Source organism: Stegostoma tigrinum, chromosome 5 (assembly GCF_030684315.1).
Source record: "Stegostoma tigrinum isolate sSteTig4 chromosome 5, sSteTig4.hap1, whole genome shotgun sequence".
Taxonomy (NCBI): domain Eukaryota; kingdom Metazoa; phylum Chordata; class Chondrichthyes; order Orectolobiformes; family Stegostomatidae; genus Stegostoma; species Stegostoma tigrinum.
This window is the reverse complement of record NC_081358.1, coordinates 125,311,694-125,338,918: the sequence shown is the minus strand read 5'-3', so window position 1 is coordinate 125,338,918 and position 27,225 is coordinate 125,311,694. Positions and strand designations below refer to the sequence as shown.

The following is a 27,225-nucleotide window of genomic DNA, read 5'->3' as shown; positions in this document are numbered from 1 at the left end:
ACAGCGAGGGGGTTGATTCCTGTCTGATCCCTGGGTAATAAGTGCTAGCCTGTACAGTAATAGTCACATCCTACAAATTAATTTTTAAAAAGTTTATATTTCCACATCAGGATGGTGTGTTGCTTGGAGGGGGACTTACAGGGGGTGGCGTTCCCATGCATCTGCTGCCGTTGTTCATCTCGAGAACATTTCCGGTGGTTTCAGCGGCACCAAAAAATGATGCAGCCCTGGGCATTAATTTCACACATTGCTACATTGAACAAACTCATGAAAGTATCATCTGAGATCCCTTTTCTAAGTTCAGACTGAAAAATACTTGGGTAATTAATCATAGAGAAATGAAAAAGACACAGAGCAGCTTGTGAAATCACAATAATTTATTTGCCTTTTGGTAATGATCCAGTGATACACAGATTTCAAATAGCAACAAAACACTTACAGGAGAAGTCTGTCACAGAATGTACAATTTTTTGACGAGTATGGAAATGAATAATAATACTGTTTGGGTTCCTTTGTCAAATCTGTACACACGATGACCAGGTTAACCGAATGTCCAGAAATCACCGCCTCCCCTCCAAAATACGCCTTTTAAAAACAGAAAGGCTTGGTTCGGCACATGGAGGGGAGTTGGGGATGTTTGAAGGAGGATCTGCTTGTGACAAATAAACATCAATTTCTGCTCAGAACAAAACCCCGCTCTTTAAAAAGGTCAAGTTAAAAATCAGAAGCATAACAAATTCTTCTAGTCTATTGTTCAATACTTAACGATACAAAATTGTCATCATTTTACATTAAAACAAGTTTGTGCAACAACAATGATTGATCCTCATGGAATTATTCTTCAAAATTTCCGGCTGGGAGGAAATTTCACAAAGTTTTAGCTTGTTTACTGGTTTGCATGTAATTTGAGCAGATCTTAAATATTAGTCGCTCACGACTCACTGAGACTAACCAACAGCTTCATTTTCTCCTCAGTGGACTTCCATTTCAAATAGATTTTCTTTCCTGAAAATCAAAAGTATTACTTCTCTTTTCCACACACAAGCAAAATCTACTCTTCCACTTTTTAAAAAGCAAGTCCTGCTGAGCTCATACCAAATGTTAATTCTGTTTAAATAAAGTCAGTGTGACAAACAAATATGGCACAGTGTGGTTAATTTACAGAAATATTTAGCATCTTGGCAAAGCAGATGGTGCAACCCCGTCCCCCACAAACAGGCCGTCTCTCTCTCAGATGGCCAATGCAGGGAATCTCAAAATTTAGCACAAGGTCCCACTTACTGGACAAGTGCGCATGGCCAAATTTAACAATGGGAGGTAGGGGCAGTGGAGATTACAGGGGTCCTGTTTCTCAATTTTCTGTTCGACGGAGCCCTCACACCTTGGAGGTGATGTCACACAGCGACTGCCTACAATTAGCCACTAGGTGTTAAGACTGGGCACCGCCCAGCCCCAGAGGTTTTGTCCTGGACACAAGGAGGTGAAACTTTGATGAATTGCTGGTCGCAGTTAGACACCCGTTGTACAGAGGGTTAAAACAAGGCTCTTATCAGAACATCAGGCGACTGGAAAAAATGACCTGACTGACTCACTGCTGGTAATTTCCATACTGGCCCTGGAGGGAAAACCAAAGAGAGAGAGAGAGACACAGAGAGAGAGAGGGAGAGAGAGAGATAGAGAGAGAGAGAGAGAGAGAGAGAGATAGAGAGAGAGAGAGAGAGAGAGAGAAAAATACAGGACAGGTGAGAAAATATTGTCAGTACTGAGAACTGCAAGTATCAAAAACAATGCCGATGCTTTCACTTCTGAGGCTGTTACACATTTATTTTCCCCTTAGCCAACCGTTTCAGAGGTAATATTACACCTCTCTGGAGCAGGCAGACTTTCACCTGGGCTTCCTGCATCAGAGGTAGGGGCACTACTGCTGCGCCACAAAAGCCCTAAAATTGAATTTAAACTTTGTCATCTGCCACAGTGGGATCGGAACTGTGTACAATGTTATCCATCTAGGTGACTAGCCAGTCATCATACCATCACCACCTTGCCCTCACATAGCTTCAGTGACAGCAGGTGAACTCTTCACAATGGCAATAGCAAACTTTCATTGGCATAGCGTCTAAATGCAATCAAAACATCCCAAATTAACATCAGTTTTTAACCCCAACTCTACACTCCTGCATATCCCCCATCTTTTTCACTCCCGGGTCATCAAGAATCTGTCTCCCTCTGCCTTAAACATATTTAAAGATTCTGTATCCATTACCTTTTGAATAAGGGAATTACAAAGACTCTCAGCCCTCTGAGAGAAAACGTTTCCTTGTCTCTGTTTTAATGGGCGACTCCTTATTTTTAAACTACAAGCCCCTAATTCTAGGCTCTCTAACAAGGGGAAATTTCCTCCAGATATCCACCCAATAAGGTCCCCTCAGGATCTCACGTTTGAATTAAGTCACTTCTGAATCTTTCTAAACTCCATAAGAAACATGCCCCAGCCCTGTCTAGCCTTTCCTCATAAGCTAATCCACTCTTTCCAGGTGTTAGTCTCAGTAATCCTTCTCTGATCTGCTTTCAACACATTGCCATCGTTCTGCACGTACAGTGGCCAGTCCTGTACACAGTGCTCCAGATGTAATCTCACCAATACCCTGTATAACTGAAGCATACCCTCCTACTCTCAGATTCAATTCCCTTCACAATGAACCAAACTATTCTATGAGCTTCCTGATTACTTTCTAACGTGCAGACTAACCTTCTGTGATCTATGCGCTAGGACTCCCAGATCCCCCTGCACCGCGGAGCTCTGCAATCTCTCACCATTTAGATAATATGCTTTTTTAAAAAAATTCTTCTGGGCAAAATGAACAATTCCACATTCTCCCACAATGAGCCCCATTTTCCAGCTCTTTGCTGACTCAATTCACCTATCTATACCCCTTTGCCAGCTCCTTGTGTCTCTTCACAACTCACTTTCCTGGCTGTCCCTCCGTCATTGCTAAGTTTACCCAGCATACCTTCAAAGAACAAATAACAAGGAACAGTACAGCATTGGAACAGGCCATTCTGTACATCAAGCCTGCACTGACACATGACACCTTTCTAAACTAGAAACCTTTTGCCTCCATGTGGTCCTATCTCTCCATTTTCTGCCTATTTATAGATGTCAATGTTTCTATTGTATCTGCCTCCATCACCTCCCCTGGCAGCACATTCCAGGCACTTAACTCCGTCTGTGTTTAAAAACAAACTTACCTCTCACAATATCTTTAAACCTACTCCCTTTTACCTTAAACCTGTGTCTCCTCGCAATTAATATTTCTGTCCCGGGGAGAAAAGAAAGCTCAGCTAGCCATTCTATCCACACCTCTCATAATTTTATAAACGTCTACCAGGTCACCCATCAGCTTCCGACACAAGTCAAAACAATCCAACTGTGTCCACTCTCTCTTCGAAACAAGGGTTACGTCCTGGTAAACCGTTTCTGTACCCTCTCCAAAACCTCCACATCCTTCTGGTAGTGTGGCAACCAGAACTATACACAATATCTCAAATGTGGCCCAGCTAAAGTTTCTATGATTTGCAAATTGTTATACTCAATGCCCTGACCGATGAAGACAAGCATGCCATACACCACCTTGACCAACTTATCAAATGATCTTGCCATTTTCAGGGAACTGTGACCTGTCTGCTAGATCTACCTATACATTGATACTACTAAGAGTTTTGCCATTTACTGTATACTACCCTCTTGCATTAGATCTTCCAAAATGAGTCACATCGCGTTTGTCCAGGCTAAACAATATGTCCCGTTTCTCCACCCAACTCTCCAGCCTATTTACATCCTGCGGTATCATTTGGCAATCCTCCTCACTATCCACAGCTTCCGAATTTTTGTGTTGTCCGCAAATATATTAATCAGACCACCTATGTTTTCCTCCAAACTATTTGCATAAGTTACCAACAGGGGTCCCAGTACTGATCCCTGAGGAATACCACGGCTCACAGATCTCCAGTCAGAAAAACACCCTTCCACCACTGCTCTGTCTTCTTTGACCAAGCCAGTTCTGTACCCATCTTTCCGGCTCACTGTGGATCCCACGTGACGTCACCTTCTGTATCAGCCTGCCATGGGAGACCTTGTCCAAGGTCTAAAGCCCATGTAGACAACATCCGTAACCCTGACTGCAATCGTCTTTGCCACTTCCTCAGAAAAAAACTCAAATCAAGTCTGTGAGGTTAAAACTCCCCTGCACACGGCCATGCTGTCTACTGCTAACAAGTCCATATTTTTCCCCAAACATGAATAAATCTTGTCCCCAAGAATCTTCTCCAATAATTTCCCTACCACTGATGTAAGGCTCACTGACCTGTGATTTCCCTGATTATCCTTGTCGCCCTTCTTAAACAAAGGAACAACATTGGCTATGCTCCTGTCCTCTGGGACCTCTCCTGTGACTAAACAGGATGCAAAAAAATCCGTTTAAGGGTCCTGCTATTTCCTCCCTCAGTATTCAGGATGGCGGGGGGGGGGGGGGGGGGGGGGGGGGGGGGGGGGTGGGTGGGGTGGGGGGGGGGTGCAGTACGGTGGCTCAGCGGTTAGCACTGCAGTCTCACAGCACCAGGGACCTGGGTTCAATTCCTGCTTTGGACAACTGTCTGTGTGGAGTTTGCACATTCTCCCCGTGTCTGCTTGGGTTTCCTCTGGGTGCTCCGGTTTCCTCCCACAGTCCAAAGATGTGCAGGCCAGGTGGATTGGCCATGCTAAATTGCCCATAGTGTTCAGGGGTGTGTGGGTTATAGGGGGATGGGTCTGGGTGGGATGGTCCAAGGGGCGGTGTGGACTTGTTGGGCCAAAGGGCCTGTTTCCACACTGTAGGGAATCTAATCTAATCAAGTCCTGAGGACTCATCAACCTTAATGTTGTTCAAAGCACCCAATATCTCCTCTTCTTTTTCAATTTTTAAAATATAATTTGTAACATGTTGAGCCCCTAGCACTGACCCCTGTGGCACACCAAGTGGGACATGCTGCCAGCCTGAAAAAGACCTATGCATTCATAGATAACAAGGTGTGGAGCTGGATGAACACAGCAGGACAAGCAGCATTACAGGAGCTGGAAGGCTGACGTTTCAGGCCTAGACCCTTCTGCTCCTCTGATGCTGCATGGCCTGTTGTGTTCATCCAGCTCCATACCTTGTTATCTCAGATTCTGCAGCATCTGCAGTTCCTACTATCTCTGAAACCGTTTATTCCTAATTTGCTTCCTATTTGCACACCAATCTTCTATCCAAGCCAGTTGTGACCCCACATCCCCCCACCCAGTACCATGAAGCTTTTATTTTTCACAATAACTTTTGCTATGGTGCCTTAATCAAGAGCCTTGTGGAGATTTAAATACAATACATCACTGGTTCCCCTTTATCTACAGCACAGGTAATTCTTCAAAGATCTCCAGTAAGTTAGTTAAACATGATTTCCCTTCGTCAAGGCATGTTGGCTGTGTCTGACTACCCTTAACTTATCTCAGTGCCCAGTTAAAGGATCTTTAATGACAACTTTGAACATTTTCCCATGACAGAAATTAAGCTAACCAGTCTGTAGTTTCCTGCTTTTTTGTTTCGCTTCCTTTCTGAATAAAGGAGTTATATTTGTTGCTTTCCAATCTAAGAGAACCTTCCTTGAATATAACAAGCTTTGGAAAATTAAAAACAACTCATCAACTCTTAAACAAGTCATATATTTTGAGACCTTAGGATAAAATTCATTAGTACCTGGGCACTTGTGAACTCACTTATCCAATGTTTTACTCCACTACTTCCCTGGAAATTGTGACTTATCTTCCTCCCTCCCTTCCAATTGTTGATTTATAGCCATTTCCTAGATGCTAATTGCATCTTGACAAGTGAAGGATGAGATAAAACATTTCTTCAGTTCAGCTGCTATCTCCATTATGAATTCCCCAGGTCATTTTCGACAGGACCGACACTTATTTTGTTAACTTTATTCTTTCCTTAAAATTTTGAAGAAGCTTTTATATTTTTGGATAACTTTCTCTCATGCTCCAATTTTCTGCTCCTTATTAATTTTTCAGTAATTTTTGTTTACTGTTTTCTATAAGATGTCCAATCTTCTGACCTGCTACCCATCTTTGCACAATTATATGTATTTTATTTAAGTCTGATATCATCTTTGGCTTTTTAATCAGATGTGGCAGATCCAGGTTCTGAAGACTGGGGCCCATCACGGCAGATGGTGAAATTTGAATTCAATAAAAAGCTATTTGTAAGAAAATAAGATTATGTTAAGCACATGTTCACTAATAGAGAGGAAATCTGCACATAACCAGTCTGGCCAACAGGTGGCACCAAATAACTGAACTGATGCATTCAAAAGCCAATTGGACAGTTGTTTGTGCGGGAAGATGGCGAAAAGTACAAAATTGGCACCAGCTAATTATGCTCATTTGATGAGTCAGTGCAGTTACAATGGGCTGAATGGTCTTCTTCTGCATCATAATGATTGTCCACAAGCTGTAAACTTCCCTTTGACAAGGCCCAGAGAGTCGTTGAGGGTTCCAGTTAAAATATAATTGTATATGTAAAGCACATTTACCAAACATCACCAAATTAACCAAGGGGGAGAAGTGCTGAACTAAATGAAAACACTGCGGATGCTGGAAATTTGATATAAAGACAGAGAGAACTGCAAGTGCTGGAGTTGTCTGGTGGGATCAGTGGAGAGAGAAACTGTGTTAACATTTCGGATCGGAGCCTTTTCATTAAAGAGGACAGCAGTCGGAAGTGAAATGGGCTTAGTGCGGTTGAGAGGTGGCAGGGGGTGGGGAGGAAGAGAACAGAAAGGGAGCGATAGGGTAGAGGGTCAGAACTTCACAGAGAAAAGGCATAATTGGTGGTGTAAGGATAGAGGGTGAGTGCGGTGGCTCAGTGGTTAACACTGCTGCCTCACAGCACCAGGGACCTTGGGTGTCTGTGTGAAATTTGTACATTCTCCCAGTGTCTGCATGGGCTCCCCCATCTCCCCCATCCCCCCCACCCCCCCGCCACAGTCCGAAGATGTGAGGTTAGGTGGGTTGGCCATGCTAAATTGCCCCGTAGTGTGCAGGCTAAATGGGTTAACTATGATAAACACTGGGTTACAAGGATAGAGTGGAATCTTGTTTGGAGTGTCAGTGCAGACTCGATGGGCTGAATGGTCTCTAGTTGCCCTAGAGGCATTATATGGTCCAGTTCTATGATTGGATAGGTAGCCAATCCTGACCTTGCATTGACACCTATGTAAAAGTTATGAATTTTAGCCTCAATTCCAGTTGGAATATATTCACCAAGCACATTTCCAATCTGTTTCTTTACCTCTACCTACTCACCTAAAAGTATTGTATACCTTTCCCTGAGAAAATGGTGAATGAATATCGTTGTCCTGTCACTAAAATGTGCACCGTCCCAGCAGATTTGATCTCGGGTTATTCCACCCTTTCCTTCCCTCCAACCCTCAGCAGGGAGATGGCCTCACTCTGAACAAATCCTGGGAAATGATTGGGAATCACAGCAGTGAACCTGTGCCCCATAACACAGCAGAGGAGCACAGTGGCACTGACCTTCCTTGTTCCTGACTGAGTCCTGCACCGAAAACATTGTCTTCCTCTCTGCAAACACAGCCAGGCTTCCTGTTTCACTGCTATCCACAGAACTTCACTCTCCACAGAATGGTCACAGTGCAGATAGAGGCCTTTCAACACATCATGACCGTGCTAGCTCTATGAATGAGTAATTCACCTGGGTCACAACCTCCTTTCTCTCCACGGCGCTGTTCTCCCTTCTTACAACAATGATCCAATTCCCTCACAAAAGCCTTAGTTGAACCAGACTCCACCACATCTCCAGACAGCACATTCCAGATCACTCACCACTTGAATCAGTTTTTCCCTTGAGCCTCCACTCTACCTTTTGCAAATTATCTTAAATCTGTGCACTCTGGTTTTTGCTTCGTCCATGAATGGTAACAGTTTCTCCACATTTGTTCTGCCCAGACATCCCACAAGCATGAAAATCTCGATCAAATCTCCCCTCGACCTACTCTGCTCTGGACAGAACAATCTCAACTTCTCCAGTCTCTCCTCAGAACTATCCCTCACCCTGGTGACATTCCCGTGATTTGAGAGTTTCTTGATCAGTCGGGCAGCTGAGAGGAAAGTGGGCACGATGAATGTTGGGTCAGCCATGATCATGAGTAGACTTGAGGGGCCAAAAGGTCTACTCCTGTCACTGTTTCTTAGTCTTTGCTTTTTTCTGGCATCCTCACTAATACCCTTATGTCCTCACTGAAGAATGTTGCCCAGAACTGAGCTCAATACTCCAAGTGCAGCTAAACCAGCCTCACATTAACCCATTGCTTTCCTCCAGAAGTAATGGTGATCCTTATACAAATTGTAACTGATTCCAGACCCAGTCCGGATTTATTTTAATATATATACAGGGTAAGGGTGTCACTGGCTAGGCCAGCACTGACAGCTCATCCCAGAGGGTAATTGAGTGTCAACCACATTGCTGAGATTCTGGAGTCACATGTAGGCCAGACCAGGTAGGAATGACCGATTTTCCTTCCTTGAAAGGAAATTAATGAACCAGATGGGATTGTACCAGGGATCAAACAAATTTTTCTTTTGAGGGCTCCTCTAAGATTTTCTTATGAGCTGCTTTTCTGGTTCTAGGCAGATTTCTTTCCATTTGCACTTAACTCCCTTATTAGGCGATGTGGTCATGCAGCAACAATGCCTTCTGAATTTGCATTAACTTTCGAGACATAATATTTAATTCAGCAGAAGACAACAAGCATTAGCTAATAAGTGGTTTTTTTTCTCCTTTCAATGTTATTGACATGCACTTCTACATTTAAAAATGCCATTACCTTAAACAAACCTTCTACAGACTGATGCAGTTACAGCTAACTAAAATTTAATGATTGACAGTACTCATTCTAGTCAGATCCACTAAATTCTGTCTGAGCGTAGTTTATGCAGCCTTATACTAGAGATGCCACATTCAATTGCAAAAGATTTATTCCCTCCTACAGTCTCTTTCTTCCCCCCATCACAGCTTTCTTATGGCCTCCTTCACACCTCCATCTGGAAATTTCCTCCTCTCCATGCATCCCCTCAACCCCCACACCAAACCCTCCTTTAGCTGTATCTTTTTCCCCTACCCTCCTCTAGACAATAGCCTTATCGTTACTCATTAGATAGAACTCCTAAATCCTGCAAAAGTTGCCTTTACCTTGACAAAAGACTCAACTAATCCTGGATGACAGTGGCTGACAATTAGACCAGTCATCCAGACAACTGAGCTAACTGACCCCCAGCTCAAAGCATTATGTGTAACTTGTACCAATTCTCAATGTCTTTGGCTGAATGTACAACTATTTTACTCAAAGGTCACACCTTAGCTCTCAACTCACTGTTAAGGGGAGACAATTTTGTGACATCTATCCCCGTGAGAACCTGAAGAATTCTTTTAATGTTGCAATTGGATCATCTCTCTTTAAGATAAGCCTCCGTGAGTTCTGGTCCTGGGCTCACAGCACATATGCTCTCTCAAGTTTTCTCTGATGAACCTGTGTTGCACTCCCTCCAAAGCAAATGCACCATTCTTGGGGAAGGAAACTAAAACTAGACCCTGTTTTCTAATTACAGCACTATTTGAACATTAGGAAACTCAGCACATTTCAGAATGTATTTTTCCTCTCAGATTCCTTGTCAAATTTAGTCTTTGGAAACTGACAGACAATCTCTTAAATAAAACACAGCCTACATGTACAGGCTACTATGCATGTATTGTTATCTGTGAAAACTCTTTACATTACTCAGTAGAATTGCAGAATCCCACTGCTTACTCCTTTATTTTCCTCGTTTAAACTACAAAAGACTTCAATGTTAACTATTAGTTTTTTTAACTTTTCTATTTATTTCATGAAGTAATGCTTAACTTTTTAACTTTTGTTTGTCTTGCTAATTTGTACCTAAATATTTTGTTACCCAAGATGGTGCCATTTGTGGCAACATTATACTCAAGCACAGGAATACAAAGTGTATGTGTAGCAATAAAAACTAAATCTAAAAATCACAGACCATTTGGTCCATCGTTCTTGTCCTGGATCTTTGAAAGAGCTGCCCAGCTAATCCCTCTCACAAGTCAACCCCTTCTTCTCTTGTAGCTCTGCTAATTAGCTCCTTGAAACAGAGCCAGAGCTTAAAAGAATCCTGCTGAAGACACTCAGTAGGTCCTGCAGAAAGTGCGGAGACTGAAATAAAGTTAACAGTTCAGATCATTGAACTTCTAGCAGGACAAAGAGAAAGCAAAAGATGGATTGAGTGGAGGTGTACAAAGGTGGGTCAGCATCATCATCAATAAAATAAAATCAATTCCAAATACAGGCATAATTTTGAAATTTTGCGCAATTTGTTACAACACCCCCAGTAGTGACAACCCCATCTCAAACAAATTGAAGTAAGAGTTATACAGCTCAGAAGCAGACCCTTTGGTCCAACTCATTCGTGCTGATCCAGATATCCTAAATTAATCTAGTCCCATTTGCCAGCATTTGGCCCATGTCCCTCTAAACCCTTCCTATTCATATCACCACCCAAATGCCTTTTAAATGATGTAACTGTACCAGCCCCCACCACTTCCTCTGGCAGCTCGTTCCATACACGCACCACCCTCTACGTGAACAAGTTGCTCCATAGATCCCTATATGTCTTTCCCCTCTCACCTTAAACCTATACCCTCTAGTTTTGGACTCCCCCACCCTGGGGGAAAGGCCTTGTCTATTTATCCTGCCCATACTCCTCATGATTTTATGATCCTCCATAAGGGCACTCTTCAGCCTCTGATGCTCCAGGGAAAATAGGCCTAGTCTATTCAGCCTCTCCCTATAGCTCAAACCCTCCAAGCCTGGCAACATCCTCCAAAATATTTTTTCAAACCTTGTCAAGTTTAACAACATCCTTCCTATAGCAGGGAGACCAGAAGTGCACACAGTATTCCAACAGTGGCCTCACCAATGTCCTGTACAGCCACAACATGACCCTAACAACTCCTATACTGAATACACTGACCAATAAAGACAAGCATGTCAAATGTCACCTTCTGCTTCTAAGGCTTGCTTTTTCATGAGCTGGGGGCATCGCCGGTTAGGCCAGCATTTACTACCCATCCCTGATGGCTCAGAGGAGAGTTAGGAGTCATTCACATTGCTGTGGGTCTGGAGTCACATGTAAGCCAGGCCAGAGAAGGATGGCAGTTTCCCTCCCGAAAGGACATTAGTGAACCAGGTGGGCTTTTACAACAATTGACAGCCATCGAACTGCCTCTTTACCACACATTTCTTAACTGAAGTCGTAGCAGATGGTGGGATTGAACCAATGTCCCCAGGACATTATCTTGGCGCTCCAGATCAAAACTCCAGTGTCATTACCAGTACACCATCTCCCCTTGAAGGATAAACATCAACCAAGCCATCAGGGGAAACCAGCCACCCTCCTCCTCCAGCAATAGTGTCATGAAACCTTTCATACCCTCCGATCTCTTAGGGTCTTATTATACCAGACCCATAACCCAGTCTAATCTCAGGCCACTGGCATGTAGCAGAAGTGAAACAGCTTTGCTCAGTTTTGCATTGAGCAAATGTCCCAGCTGAGGTGAGATTTGAGGAAATGCCTCTCATCTGGATACTGCATGACAGACACTATCAACATTCAAGATATGTTTATAAAAATTCAACACATTACATGTTAGCAATGTCCCAAATGGAGAACACGCAATATAATTGTTGAACACATTGACCATACAGACTTAACTTATATTCCAACTCACATTCTATAGAGATGTAACAGAGTGGTATTCAGCACTAATGATCATGTAACAAACCATCCAATTTTCCAAAACATTCACAATAATGTTCCTCAACAAGCATTAGCTGCACATTTCTGTTTTAAAGAAAAGCTTCCATTTTCTGCCAGTCTGTAGTCATTGCAAAAACATCTGTTTTGGAATACAATGCCACACGCAGACATTGCTAAAAAAAATGACCATGACCCGTCAGTAACACAGCAAACAAAAAGAAAGCCAGGGACGCACTGAATCATTGCTTGGCCTGTTTAACCTCCATCAATTTCCTCATACAACGCGCTTAGCTCTGGAACGGCCCCTGATCTCTCTGGGGAGTGGGAGACTCTGGATACAGAGACAAAAGGGGAGAGAGAGAGAGAGAGAGAGAGAGAGAGAGAGAGAGAGAGAGAGAGAGAGAGAGAGAGAGAGAGAGAGAGAGAGAGAGAGAGAGAGAGAGAGAGAGAGAGAGAGAGAGGAGATGCGAGTTTCTGTGAGTGGCGTGCACATGTTTGTATGTGAGATAGAGAGTCTGTCCGAGTGTGTGTGAGAGAGAGGGTGTTTGTCTGTGTGTGTGTCTGTGAGTAGTATGTGTGCAAGAATGTGTGCGTGAGCGAGTGTGCGTGAGCGAGTGTGCGTGAGCGAGTGTGCGTGAGCGAGTGTGCGTGAGAGAGAGTGCGTGAGAGAGAGTGCGTGAGAGAGAGTGCGTGAGAGAGAGTGCGTGAGAGAGTGTGCGTGAGAGAGAGTGCGTGAGAGAGAGTGCGTGAGAGAGAGTGCGTGAGAGAGAGTGCGTGAGAGAGAGTGCGTGAGAGAGAGTGCGTGAGAGAGAGTGCGTGAGAGAGTGTGCGTGAGAGAGAGTGCGTGAGAGAGAGTGCGTGAGAGAGAGTGCGTGAGAGAGAGTGCGTGAGAGAGAGTGCGTGAGAGTGCGTGAGAGAGTGTGCGTGAGAGAGAGTGCGTGAGAGAGAGTGCGTGAGAGAGAGTGCGTGAGAGAGTGTGCGTGAGAGAGAGTGCGTGAGAGAGAGTGCGTGAGAGAGAGTGCGTGAGAGAGTGTGCGTGAGAGAGTGTGCGTGAGAGAGAGTGCGTGAGAGAGAGTGCGTGAGAGAGAGTGCGTGAGAGAGTGTGCGTGAGAGAGAGTGCGTGAGAGAGAGTGCGTGAGAGAGAGTGCGTGAGAGAGTGTGCGTGAGAGAGTGTGCGTGAGAGAGTGTGCGTGAGAGAGTGTGCGTGAGAGAGTGTGCGTGAGAGAGTGTGCGTGAGAGAGAGTGCGTGAGAGAGAGTGCGTGAGAGAGAGTGCGTGAGAGAGAGTGCGTGAGAGAGAGTGCGTGAGAGAGGGGGAGGCAGGGGGAGGATGGGGGAGGCGAGGGGGGAAAACAGAGACAGATTTCCTAGCAGATAAAAATAATTCTCTTGTCTCATGTGCCTGACAAATTACAGTAATCGCCATTTCCTCTTAAACAACAGTGAGCTGTTTAGCTCCACACACAAAGCCAGAAACTGTTTTCTGAGAGGGTGGTAAGAGATTAGCAAAACAACACGTTACCAGCATATGGAATACTGCTTTTTAATAATCCACTCACAGTTGTTACCCATTCCCTTCATGGGATGTGGCTCGAGCAGCATTTAATGCCCATCCCTCCTCACCCAGAGCGCGGTTAGAGTCAGCCATATTGCTCTGCATCTGGAGTCACATGTAGGCCAGATCAGCTAAGGGCAGTAGAATTTCCCTCCCTCAAGGGCATTCGTGATCCAGGTGGGATTTTATGACCATCGACAATATGTGGTCACCGATGCCAAGACTAGCTTTTTATTCCTAAATCAATCAATTGAACTGAAACTTCCCAGCTGCTACATCCGTGCTTCTGAATCAGTAAACTAGGCCTCTGTGTTCTTCACGTAGCAACATAGTCACAATGCATTAACCCCAAAAGGAAAAATTACAACTCTCGGAGCAATATTTCTTGGCTTAACTCAATAAAGAGGCTGTTGCAAAACTAAAGGGATTGCGTTAGCAATGTGTGGAACGAGTGCCAGGTACAAAAGGGACAGGGGATTACCAACGAATCTGGTGCTACAGAAATGCTGACCACTCTGTGAACCTACGGGGGCAGTGTCATTGAGATCTAGAGCAAAAAGGATGTTCAGCCCATCAAGTCAAAAACAGCCGCTTCACTGAAGTATAAAAACGCCACTGAGTTGAATGTTAGCTGATTAGCTTGAACTATAGCACAAGGGAATGAACAATTTGAGCTCTTGGTGTAAACACTCTTCATTGAGCTCTTCTACCTTCAAAAACCAGAAAAGAGGAACCAGAGAGAAGGTCAGAAAAAAACATGCACAATCTTCAGAGAAAATAGCATTTGGCATAAATTAAATATTAACCTCTGGGCATGAGTCACCACATTTAACACACCCCTCCCCACTCAGAGTTTTTAAATCTGATTCTGGAGGTGGGTTTTGTGAATACTGATTCAGAAAGCTGTGTGTGAGCATAATTTCCAGTCTCCATAAACACTTGTACTTAGAGCAAAAGCCTTGCTCACTTTATCTCTCCTGCATGGCGTAGCAAATCAATACATAGAAAAAGCAGCAGCAAATACTATTTTGTGTTGGTAACAGGCAATTCTTCAACATCCTGGCTCCTCGTTATCTTCAATTTTTGAGAAAAGTCTCAGCGTGATCTTGAGAGGAATGAGCCAGGCTGATGGGAACATCAAGAAATCTGGGGAAAAGGGACACTGTGGAGTCGCAGATCGAGGAATCCAAGTGGTGAGGTCAGATTGTGCTGGAGGACATTCTACCTGTTGGGTCGCACGCACAGTGGAGGGTCGGTCACAGAAAGATCAGTCCACAGCATCAAAATCCAGGTCCTCCAACACACCCGCTCCACATTGAGAAAACACAAGAGAGTGCTTGGTCAACTCTTGTGCAAAAAGATTCATGAAGTCATTGAAACTGTCACAGACTGGAGAGACACAGTGAAATGACTAGGGGTGGATAAGTGGTGGGAAATAGGCTGGACACAGCGGGAAATGGGGTGAGGGGGTGGTTGTGAAGTGGTAGGGAGGGGTGGGAGGAGCACTGGTCTGGTTAGCCTGGTCACCACTGGTCTTGTCAATCTGGTGACCACCTTGGTCAGAGAATGAGTAATGCACCCCTCTTGCTTGCAGTGCCCGAAAGTCATCAGTTCCCCTGTCCCCAGCTGTGTCTTTGTGACAGGTTAGCTTGTGTGTTTTGCTTTCTTCCTCCTCCATGGCTGACCGGGGCCAAAATGTGGAAATTAAAAACTTTCTGGCTGAGTGCCCATATTCTTCCCAAGCTCTGCAGACAATTCATTGCAAGTTCTGTGGAGACAAAAGAGACCCAAAACTTTAGACCAAATTAAAGTTCAATTGAAACACTATTGAATTTGTACACGTGCAGACAGAACACTACATCATCTTTTTATTTTTAAAAAGATATACTTTATCCAAATTCCATTCCACAAGCAACTTGATGAGCGTAACCACTTTGGTACGAAGATAAAAATGATCTACATTTACCTGTGACGTTTTAAGGAGATCTTTTGACTAAATGATTTCTTTTCACCTCTTCATCGGGGCCAGCGCCCCTCATGCCCTCCTCCTTCACAGCTCCATAAGCTACAGAGTGGTCAGCTGTAGACTCTGCCCACCCTTCCACTGCTCCAGCTTCATTAACAGTTTCCAGGACCTTCTGTCTTGTATCTGTTGGAGCTCCTGTTTGCATTCATCTGCGAAGACTCCTTCACCCGACGAACAAGAATCTTCCAAAAGGGAGATCGGGCCTCGAAAGATTCACCGAAAGAAATTCAACGTGCATCTCCCCGACCCCACAGCTGCTCCCCTCGCCCACCAGCAATGTTTCTGATGTTGCAGGATCTGCGCTGTCCACCTGAAGAACAGCCACTCAGGGCTGATATGCAATGAACGTTGAGCCTGATTCCTCTCCCTCGAACACAGATTGAGGGGAAAGAACAAAAAGCAATTTTCACCTGCAGGCTGAGGGAGCTGAGGTAAGAAGAAACAAAGATTCCAATCACAAGCTGATAGCCCCAAGGAAGCCGTGGGGACATAGGGACTATTCCTTATTGGCCACTTTCTACTCTCCGCGGCTCGGATTATGTGAATTCTACCAGAATTCTTGATGAGTACCCTGCTATTTATCCACAAAGAGGTAGCTTCTTCCTACTGGAGATGCTTGCCCGAATGGTCCAGTTTGAACAACGCAGTGCGAGCCACGGCTTAAACAGCACTGGGGCAGGTCAATCAGCCCGTCTTTGAAAGTGCTAACCAAGAAGGTGCGTTTCCCTCTCTCTTCCTCCAAACTCTCAGAAACGTTAACTCGATGAGATGTCGTGGGCAGAGGGCCAGGGGCTACTGGGAGTCTGGAAATGACTCGCTATTACTTCAGATGTAGCACAGAAATTTGCGAGGGTGCGCTTAAGGCTACAGGTAAAGCATACATATTGGATGGCAACTCATACCACAGCAAGGTGTAAACCAGAATCCATCGGAATGCCACAATCAGAGGAGCTACTTGGAGGGTTAATTGAATTTAATTGCCAGTACACGTTGAAATTCTTGCACTGTTAAACTACAGCAGAAAGAGACATAGGACAGAAAAGGGAGGCCAAATGACCCATAACATTGGTGCCAGCCTTTGGAATAACCATTCAACTGCTACCATTCCCACTCCCAGGAGATGTGATCCCCCTAGCCCTAGTGTTACAACCTGGATCTGGCCTCCAGTTTATCCCTTGAACCTGAGATCATGGCTGATTGCAGATTGAACTTCATATATCCTGATGACCCTTTCATTACCAAACAACTATCAATCTCCAATTTAAAACTAACAAATCAATTGGCATATGCAGGAAAGAATTAAAAACTCATACCACCCTCTCTGTGTTAAATTGCATTTCCTAACATATTAATAGGGGGCCATTCAGCCTGTTAAGTCTGCTCTGTCATTGAGCACGAACATTGCTGGTTTAGGCCACTGAATCAAAAATCCATCAATCTTTGCCTTAAATATACTTAACGACTGGGTTTTTGCATCCTGTTGGGCTAGAGAATTCTAGATGGTATACAACACATTGAGCAGAAGAAAGGTTCTCCTCATCTAGGTCCTATGTTGCATCTCACTTATTTTTAAATGTTGCTCACTACCTCTGGACTAGGGGGAACATCTTACCAGCACATGTTCTTTTAGTATTAAAGGTTTCTATAAAATACCTCTCATTTTTTGAAACTCTAGAGGATACAGCTCCAATCTCTCTTCATAGGCCAGTCCCACCATTCCCGGGAACAAGTCTGAACATCTTCACTGCACCCTCTCCATGGCAGTAATATCCTTCCTGAGGTAAGGAGACCAAATCTTCACACAGTACACCAGGTGTGGGTCTAACCAAGCTCCCAGACTATTGAAGCAAGACCTCACTGCTCTTGTACACAAATCCTCTTGTGGCAAAGGCTGACATTCCATTAGCCTTCCTAATAACTTGCGGCATCTGTATATTAGCTTGCAGTGATTTATCAATAAAGACACCTAGGTTCCTTCATCTACACTTTCCAACCTCTTACTACTTAAGAAATTTTCTGCGCATCTGTTTCTCTACCAAAGTGGATAACCTCACATTTTTCCACATTACATTCCATCTGCAGTGTTCTTGCCCACTCATCAAGTCTCTCTTAATTATCCTGAAGCTGTTTTACATCTTCCTTACAGCATACACCTTTCTGCCTAGCTTTGCATCATTTGCAAACTTGGAAATATTACATTTCCTGTGTCCAATTCATTGATCTACATTGTGAACAGCTGGGGTCCAAGTACGGATCCTTGTGGTACCCCACTAGGCACAGTCTGTAAAGGTCAGAATCACCCATTTATTTCTATTGTCTGTTTTCTGTCCATTAGCCAATCATTAACCCACACCAGTAACATTATTTACTATACTATGTGATTTAATGTTGCTGACTAACCTTCTGTAAGGGACTTTATCAAAAGCCTTCTATAAATGAAAATGCAAACATCCATTGACAGTCCTTCATCCAAACTGTAACATACTCAAAAACCCCAACTAATTTGTCAAACACTGTTTTCTGTTTGCAAATCTATGTTATAATTGTGTTCATTTTTATCCAAGTGTCCATTTATCAAGCTCTCTATGATAGATTCCAACTTTTCCCCTTACACTGCTGTAAGGCTGGTAGACTTTTCTCATGCATCTTTCTTAATCAAGAGGGTGGTATTTGCTTGCTCCAAAGCCACTGGAACCATTTGGAATTTTGGGAGATAATCGGAATGCATGGACTCTGGAATGCAGACGATCAGGTCCTGGGGATTAATCAACTTCCAGGCCCAGCAATTTCTTCAATACAATACTTTTACCTATTCTAATCTCCTTCAACTCCTCACTGTAGTCACCTGAACCTCTAACTCTGGGACATCTTTCCTAGCTGCTTCAGTGAAAACCGACAAAGTAATCATTTAGCTTCTCTGCCATTTCTCTACTCCCCATTATAAATTTTCCTGACTCTGCTCTTAATAGACCTGTATTACTCTTAGCCAAATATGTTTTAATGTATTTGTCAAGGATTTTACAGTCCAGTGTATGTTTTTCCTAAATTGCATTCATATGCCATTCTCCTCTCTTGGTCCTATTTAGCTGTGTTTTACAAACTTCACAATTCTCAGACCTACCACTATTGTTTGCCATTTGGTAGGCTCTTTCTTTGTGTCTTAAGCAATCCTTGAGCTCATTGGTCAGCCCTAGGTGACTGTACATTTGAGATTTTGCACCTTGTAGGAAATGTATAGTTGCTGTAATCCATGTGATAATTATTTAAACAATGCCCATTGGTGATACACAGGCACTCCTTCCCATGTATTTCCCAATCCAGTTCAGCCACTTAGGAGCACATACTTTCATAACTTCCCACATTCAAATTGTAACACCCTTGCTTTAGATCGAACTGCCTCACCTTTTACCTTGTGTAAATTTCTAATCATATTATAGTCACTCATCCCTAATCTACATATATATTATTTAGAACATGCACACAAATCTACATACATATTATAGAGAATCTAGCACATACTTCTGAAGATGTGGTGCTCAGAACAGATAGCAGTCTCTCCTGGCATGACCTAACGTGAATGTTGTTTTGTTGGCTATTTTCTCCTTTCCCCCCACCCCATCATTTCCCTGTCTCTTCATCAAATGCTTAGCCAACTGCTACCTCACCATTCACAACTCCTCCAGGCACATTTGTTCTTTTGCTTGTCCCTTCAACAATCATAGAACGCCTACAGAACTGATAGAGGCCATTCAGCCTAGCCAACCCTGTAAAGAGCACCCTACCCTATTCCTATAACCCCACATTTACCATTGTTAACCCAACTAGCCTGCACACGATGGGGCAATTTAGCATGGTCAACCCACCCTACCTGTAAAACCTTGAACTGTGGGCGGAAACCGGAGCACCCGGAGGAAACCCATGCAGACACGGGGGGAGAATGTGCAAACCCCACACGGACAGTCGCCTGAGGGTGGAATTGAACCCGGGTCCCTGGCACTGTGAGGCAGCAGCGCTAACCACTGAGCCACCGTGCTGCCCCTTTGTGCTCCTTTCTTAATAAAGTTCTCACTCTCCACCCTATTTCTCCTTTACTGTTCTGTTATCCCCCCGTCACCCCTCACCACGCTAAACCCATTTCACTTCCAACTGCTTTCCACACTGACGAAAAGACACAGATCTGAAACATTAACACAGTTTCTGTCTCCACTGATCCCACCAGACAACTCCAGCACTTGCAGCTCTCTCTGCCTTTGTACTGAGTTTCTAGCATCCAGTGTTTCTGTTCAGTTCAACACTCCTTCTCCACCTTAGCCGTTTGATGATGTTTTATAAATGTGCTTGTTTTTTTTAAATTCTATATTTTAACTGGAATCCTCAAACCCTCTGTGGACTGTTTGAATCCTCCTCCTTCACATTAAGGACAGGCTGATGTCTCAATCCGCTGAATCGGGTTCCTGAGGGTAAAACAATTACCCATAAACACACCATACATCCCATACCTGCTCATACCCATAAGGCCTCTGCTGCTGTTGTGGTGGTCCAGGTTGGGGGGGTCTGTAGCCTCCGTACTGCTGACCCTGGCCCTGTGGATAGTTTGCGTACTGGTTTGGAGGAGGTTGGGAGGAACCTGCAAATAGAATTGAGAATCAACACGGCATCCAACGCATCAGACCGTCTAACGCCCTTAACCAATCCACACCCAGGACACGGGAGCTGTCCAAACCACAAGGGCACAACCTTCCAATTGCAGCTTGCTAGAACCCAACACCTCGCAAACGTTTACAGCGCTTGAGCAGTCCCGATTTCACCAGCCCTCCGAAGGAGCTACACGCTAAATTCCGCTCCTCGTAACCCCGTTGCCCCTCGCTCTGTACTTCCTCCTCAGTTAATTAGTCAATGCACTTTTGAAAGCCTTTACTGACCCTAACTCCACCACACTCTCAGGCATGGTGTTCCAGATCCTTACCTCTCACTTTCCTCCTGTCCTCATTGGTTTGAAAAACAGCAATGAGCAGATGTAGAAGTATGATGTAGATGTAGATGCATTCAGCCCATTGAGTCTGTTCATCATTCAATTACATAGCTGACCTGACAATCCTCAACACCACTTTCCTGCCTTTTCCCCCATAATCCTCAACTCCCCTTCCTGATTCATTGATTCATTCACGGGATGACCGCATCGCTGACTCGGCAGCATTTATTGCCCATCCCTAATTGCCCATAGGGCAGTTCAGAGTCAACCAGATTGCTGTGGGTCTGGAGTCACATGTAGGCCAGACCAGGTAAGGATGGCAGTTTCCTTCCCTAAAGGACATTGGTGAACCAGATGGGTTTTTTTCCCCGAACAATTGACAATGTTCATGGGCATCATTAGATTATTAATTCCAGATACTTACTGAATTCAAACTCCACCATCTGCCATGGATGGATTTGAACCCAGGTCCCCAGAATGTTATCTGGCTCACTGGGTTAACTGTCCAGCAATAACACCACTAGGCCATCACCTCCTCAGAATGGATCTATCAGTGCAAATCTCCTGCCTTTTTCCATATCTCTGCCCACCATTCCTATCCAAATAGCCATCCAATATCCCTCTTGAATGCCTCAGTTGAACCTGCCTCCACCATATTCCCAGGAAGTGCATTCCACACCCTCATTACTCGCTGGGTGAGAAAGGTTTTTCTCACATCACTGTCATTCTGTTTTCAAATCACTTTAAATCTATACTCCCTGGTTCTTTACCCTTTTACAAGCAAATTCAGTTTCTCCCTGTCTATCCTGTCCAGCCTGCTCACAATTTTGGAAACCTCTATCAAGTAATTCCTCAGCCTTCTCTCCAGAGACAGCAGTCACAATTTCTTCAATCTATCCTCATCTCTGATGTTTCTCATAGCTGGAGCCGTTCCTGTGCTCTCAATATTCATTTCTGAAGCGGTGGTGGGTGGGTGGGAGGGAGAAGAGTTCCTGACCCAAAACGTCGCCTTTCCTGCTTCTCCGATGCTGCCTGGTCTTGTGTGTTCCTGCAGCTCCACACTGTTGTCTCTAATATTCACGGCCGTCCCACAAAAGGTTAACGTGTGTGTTTGCAGAACGTGTGCCCAGTGGTGTCCCATTGGGCTGCATGTTGGATCCGTTGCTGTTTGTGACACAGGCTATTCATTCAGCCTTAATTGAGGAGGGCACTACTGGCAGCTTTGCAGAAACTGGCCGGGTAGTTAACATTGACGAGGGTCGTCATTGGCTACAGGATGTCAATGTTGTTCCTTTGTTTAGGAAGGGCAACAGGGATACTCTGGGAAATGACGGGCCGGTGAGCTTTATGTCAGTGGTAGGGAAATTACTAGAGAAGATCGCTAGGGACAGGATTTGCTCACATTCGCAGATGAATTGGAGACAGTAGGTGGCCTGATGAGCAACTCTGCAGATGACACAGTGACTGGGGGAGCTGTGGACAGTGAGGAGGATTGTCAGAGGATATAGCTGGATGTAGATATGCTGGAGACTGGGTTGGAGAAACAGGAGATAGAGTTTAGTCCGGACAAATGCGAGGTGACTCATTTTGGAAGATCTAATGCAGGAGGTAAGTATACAGTAAATGGTAGAGCGGTTAGTAGTTTCAACACACAGACAGATGCAGGCGTCTGGGTCCACAGTTCCCTGAAAGTGGCAAAGGAAGTGGCGAAAGGTGGAAAAGGCAGTATATGGCATGCTTGCCTTCTTCAGTCGGGGCATAGAGTATAAACACGGGCGTGACATGCTATAAGCTATGTAGAGCTTTGGTGAGGCCACATTTGGAATATTGCGTACAGTTCTGGTTGCCACTCCATTAGAAGGATGTGAGGGCTTTGGAGAGGGTTCAGAAACTGCTTACCAGCCAAACCAGGCAACATCCTGGTATCAGCTATGAGAAGAAATTGGACAAACTTGGTTTGTTTTCACTTGAATGTTGAAGCATGAGGGCGACCTGATATAAGCTTACAAAATTGAGAGAGGCGTGGATAGAATGGCTAGTTGGATATTTTTTCCCCGCCGTGGGTTGAAATGTTCATTACTAAGAGGCACAGGTTTTAGGTAAAAGGAGGAAAAACTTATAAAGGAGATGTGAGAGGCATTTTTTCTTTAAATACGCAGAGGGTGGCAAGTGCCTGGAACATGCTGCCAGAGGATCTGTATCTGCCAGCTACAACAGCAACATTTAAAAGTCATCATGAGAGATACACGAATGGGAAGGGAACACAGGGATACACACCACATGGAGACAATTGGTTTTCAGCTTTGAAAGGCATCATGTGTTGGCGCAGTCTTGATGGGCCGAAGGGCCTGTTCCTGTGCTGACCTGTTCTTTAACATGAATAGTTAAAGTTGCTGGGAGTGAAATTGCAATTCAATGTGTGGAAGTGTGAAGTTCTATTTTTGGAGAGGGCAAGCAGAGCCAGGGAACACACACAGGAAATGGGAGGATATTGTGAGGGGTACAGGATGTGAGGGGCTTTGGAAGAGCATTAACAGGCCCCTGAAGGTGGCAGACCAGCGACATACAGTGTGCAAGGCAACATATGGCACACTTTACGTCATACGACAAACTACGGTACGGAAAACCGAGCGCGTGTTGCTGGAATTGCAGAAAATGCTGGTTTGGCCATAGCTGGAACTGTGTACACAGATGTGGTCACTGCATTACAACAAGGACAGTTACTCTCGAGACAGGAGAGTGACAAACATTCTGCCTGGTTTTAAAAGTAACACCCATAAAGGAGAAGCCCTCCCCAAACAGAGAGGTCGATGAGCTGTGAGGTCAGATTTAATCCGATTGGCAGAAAGATGGAAGGGGACATGATGGAGAATGTTTTGCCACAGAGGGGTGTGGGTGTGTGGATTCACTGCTCAGTTAGGGATTTTTTTTATCCCCTATTCATTTGTGGGATGTGGGTGTCGCTGGCTGGGGCAGCATTCATTGCCCGTCTCTAGTTGCCCCTTGAGAAGGTGGGGGAGAGCTGCCTCCTCGAACCACTGCAGTCCATGTGCTGTAGTTAGACCCACAATGCCCTTAGAGAGGGAATTTCAGGACTGTGACCCAGCGACAGTGAAGGAATAGTGATATATTTCCAAGTCAGGATGGTGAGTGGCTTGAAGAGGAACTTGCAGGGGGTGGTCTTCCCATGTATCTGCTGCCCTTGTCCTTCTGGATGGAAGTGGTTGTGGGTTTGGAAGGTGCTGTCTGAGGAACTTTGGTGAGTTTCTGCAGTGCATCTTGTAGATAGTACACACTGCTGTTACTGAGTGTCGGCGGTGGAGTGAGTGGGATGTTTATGGATGTGGGGGCAATCAAGCGGCTGCTTTGTCCTGGATGGTGTCAAGCTTCTTGAATGTTGTTGGGGCTGCACCCATCCAGGTGAGTGGGGAGTATTCCATCACACTCCTGGCTTGTGCCTTGTCGATGGTGGCCAGGCTTTGAGGAGACAGGAGGTGAGTTACTGGTGGTAGTATTCTGGCCTGATCTTGTAGCCCCTGCGTTTATGTGGCGAGTCCAGTTGAGTTTCTGGTGGATAGTGGGGGATTCAGCGATGGTGACACCATTGAATGTCATGGGGTGATGGTTAGATCGTCTCTTATTAGTGATGGTCATAGCCTGGCATTTGTGTGGCGCGAATGTCACTTGCCACTTGTCAGCCCAAGCCTGGATATTGTCCAGATCTTGTTGCATTTGCACACAGAGTGCTTCACATTTGAGGAGTCACGAATGGTGCTGAACATTGTATAATTATTGGGGAACATCCCCACTTCTGACCTTATGATGGAGGGAAGGTCATTGATGAAGCAGCTGAAGATGGCTGGGCCTAGGACACTACCCTGAGGAACTCCTGCAGAGATGTCCTGGAGCTGAGATGGCTGACCTCCAACAACCATGACCATCTTCCCATGTGTCAGGTATGACTCCAACCACCAGAGAGCTTACCCCAACAGCCAATGGTTCCTGTTTTGCCAGAACTTCTTGATGCCACACTCGGTTGGATGCAACCTTGATATCAAGGGCTGTCACTCTCACCTCACCTCTGGAATTCAGTCCTTTTGTCCGTGTTCGAACCAAGGCTGTAATGAGGCCAGGAGCTGAGTGGCCCTGGGGGAACCCAAACTGGGCGTCACTGAGCAGGCTAATGCTGAGCAGGTGCTGTTTGATAGCGCTGTTACTGACACCTCCCATCACTTTCCTGATGGTCGAGAGGAGACTGATGGGACGGTAATGGGCCGGGTTGGATTTGTCCTGCTTTTTGTGTACGGGATGTACCTGGGAAATTTTCCACATAGTCGGGTAGATACCAGCGTTGTAACTGTACTGGAACAGCTTGGCTCGGGAAGCAGCAGGTTCTGGAGCACAAGTCTTCAATTCCATTGCCGGAATGTTGTCAGGGCCCATAGCCTTCGCAGTACCCAGCGTTTCTTGATATCACGTGGGGTGAATCAAATTGGCTGGAGACTGGTATCTATGATGCTGGGGCTCACTGGAGGAGGCCGAGATGGATCATCCACTTGGTACTTCTGGATGAAGATTGCTGCAAATGCTTCAGCCTTATCATTTGTACTGATGTGCTGGGCTCTTCCATCATTGAGGATGGGGATATTTGTGGAGCCTCCTCCTCCAGTGAGTTGTTTAATTGCCCAACACCATTCACCACTGGATGTGGCAGGACCGCAGAGCTTATGTCTGATCCGTTGCTTGTGGGATCGCTTAGCTCTGTCTATCGCTTGTTTCGGAGTTCGTAGGAACTGCAGATGCTGGAGAATCTGAGATAACAAGGTGTAGAGCTGGATGAACACAGCAGGCCAAGTAGCATCAGAGGAGCAGGTAAGCTGATGTTTTGGGCCTAGACCCTTCTTCAGACCTTGTTTATCACTTGCTGTTTTAGCTGTTTGGTGTGCAAATAGTCCTGTTTGATGGCTTCACCAGGTTGACATCTCATCTTCAGATGGAACCAGACAGCATTATGCTGGTCTGTGGGCGCAGAAGCTCCAGGCTGGCCATGCAGGGCAGGGAGAGAATGTTGGCTACAAGGTGCAATTAGAATGGGCGGCTAGCTTTATTTCCAGCACTGTGGGCTGAATGGCCTCTTTCTGCACCACAATGTTTCCATGGTTCTATGGACTGTTTGGATCGAATGGTCTTTTCCTATGTTGTATATCCCATGTAGAAGAGCCGGCAAGAGTTGCAGTGAGCCAAATACATAGAAAAACACAGAAATGTCAAAAATAGATGCGGAAATGGGCCATTTGAGCCTGAATCTCCATTGAATATGATCAAAGCCGACCTTGCAATCTCGGTATTCCATTCCCGCTTACTGTCCATACCCGTTAATCCCTTTAGCCACAAGGACCAAGTCCAGCTCCCTACTGAACATATCTAATGTGCTAGCCCCCACAGCTTCCTGTGGTAGAGGAACAGCCATTTTTTATGCTGTGGATGCTACTTACCAAAGAGTACCAACATCGATTGTCTTTTTCTGTCTGGTTGCTTACCATAACCTTGCTGCTGGCCTGGATAGCCTTGTTGAGTTGTGTACTGCTGCTGTGCATAGCCTTGTTGTTGAGGTGGTCCTTGTTGGTAGGTCTCTTGTTGCTGACTGTACTGCGAGTTACCTGCAAGAGGGGGACAGTGTGTTAGCTCAACACCCCCCAAAAAAGGACATCCAGCAGACACTCCAAGCCACGAAACCAACAGAAGGGACGGAGGTGCATGGGGTGGGGGTGGTGGGAAAGACAGCAGGAGACATTTAAACAAAACACAAGCGCGAAAGTAGGAAAAAGCCACAGAAATCCAGCAAGTCAAGCAACGCAGAACCACAGGTGGTCCATAACCCTGCAAAAGAAAATGAAACAGACATTTACTGGAATCACACAGGTAGAAGATGGCTAGACTACACATGAAGAGAGGCACAGTAAAAAAAATACAAAAATAAAACGTCAGCAAGGTATTGAAACATAGGCACTCCACACCAGAATATGGACTGGGGAGATGGGGGGAGGGGGGGGGGGGGGGGGAGTGTTAATTGTTTTAGGGTCTTTTCGATTAGGAGCAACACATATGCTTCCAAAGCAACTTTTATTTTCACAAAAAAAATGAGAAAAGTTAGGAATGTTAAGGCTACTTTTGTAAGCATTGGTAAGGTAATTAATTTTGAAGCTACTTTGATTCTGGGATAAGCCAGCAACTACTGTTCTACAAGAGCTGTGCAGTGAGGGAACAATGAGTTTCTTTTTAGAAAGGAGTATTCTTTTCAGGGGTAAGGCATGTGTATATGCTTTTGTGAAGGTATATATGCATATACCTCCTTCGTAGTAGTGCTGTGAGGAATCCTCATAAGGCCTATCATAGCCTTGTTCAGGATACGATGCCTGATGATAACTGTAGTCATTGGGCCCTACATCAAACAGGAAAAAGATTAATGGCCTTGTATCTACAATCCTACAATATTTCAAAAGTTGTGAGACAAACCGTGCAAGGTAAATCTTCAACATTTCGCCCAAAAAGTTAATTTCTAAAAGAGATGTTTTGATGCGCTTCAAACTACACGACAAATAGGAAAGCACAGCAGGGCAACAAGTTCCAACAGTATGCTGCTCAGAAACGGGAAGCACTCTGTACATGGGGTGGAAGAATTGTCCATTTAGACCACAGGGTCTGTTTCTGTGTCATAGTATTCCTGTAAAAGCTTGAGAGATTCAATAGCTGGTCCTGT

General features: G+C 44.9%; 1 protein-coding gene across 4 annotated transcripts in view; it reads right to left on the bottom strand.

Annotated features, from left to right (window-relative positions):
* Positions 1–359: 359 nt before the first annotated feature.
* The window catches only part of ss18 (SS18 subunit of BAF chromatin remodeling complex), a 74,419-nt gene continuing 47,553 nt past the window's right edge, over positions 360–27,225 (bottom strand). Inside the window, exons 8-11 of one of the 4 annotated variants that reach the window (XM_048528663.2) lie at positions 26,815–26,907; positions 26,006–26,125; positions 19,993–20,120; positions 360–1,005 (exon numbers count right to left, since the gene is read on the bottom strand). In XM_048528663.2, the coding sequence (XP_048384620.1) occupies positions 988–1,005; positions 19,993–20,120; positions 26,006–26,125; positions 26,815–26,907 (359 nt within the window). In that variant the 3' untranslated portion in view covers positions 360–987. Of the gene's footprint in view, positions 1,616–12,831; positions 15,236–19,992; positions 20,121–26,005; positions 26,126–26,814; positions 26,908–27,225 lie in introns of those variants that run through there. The other 3 variants (XM_048528662.2, XM_048528664.2, XM_048528665.2) reach the window with 3 other exon arrangements.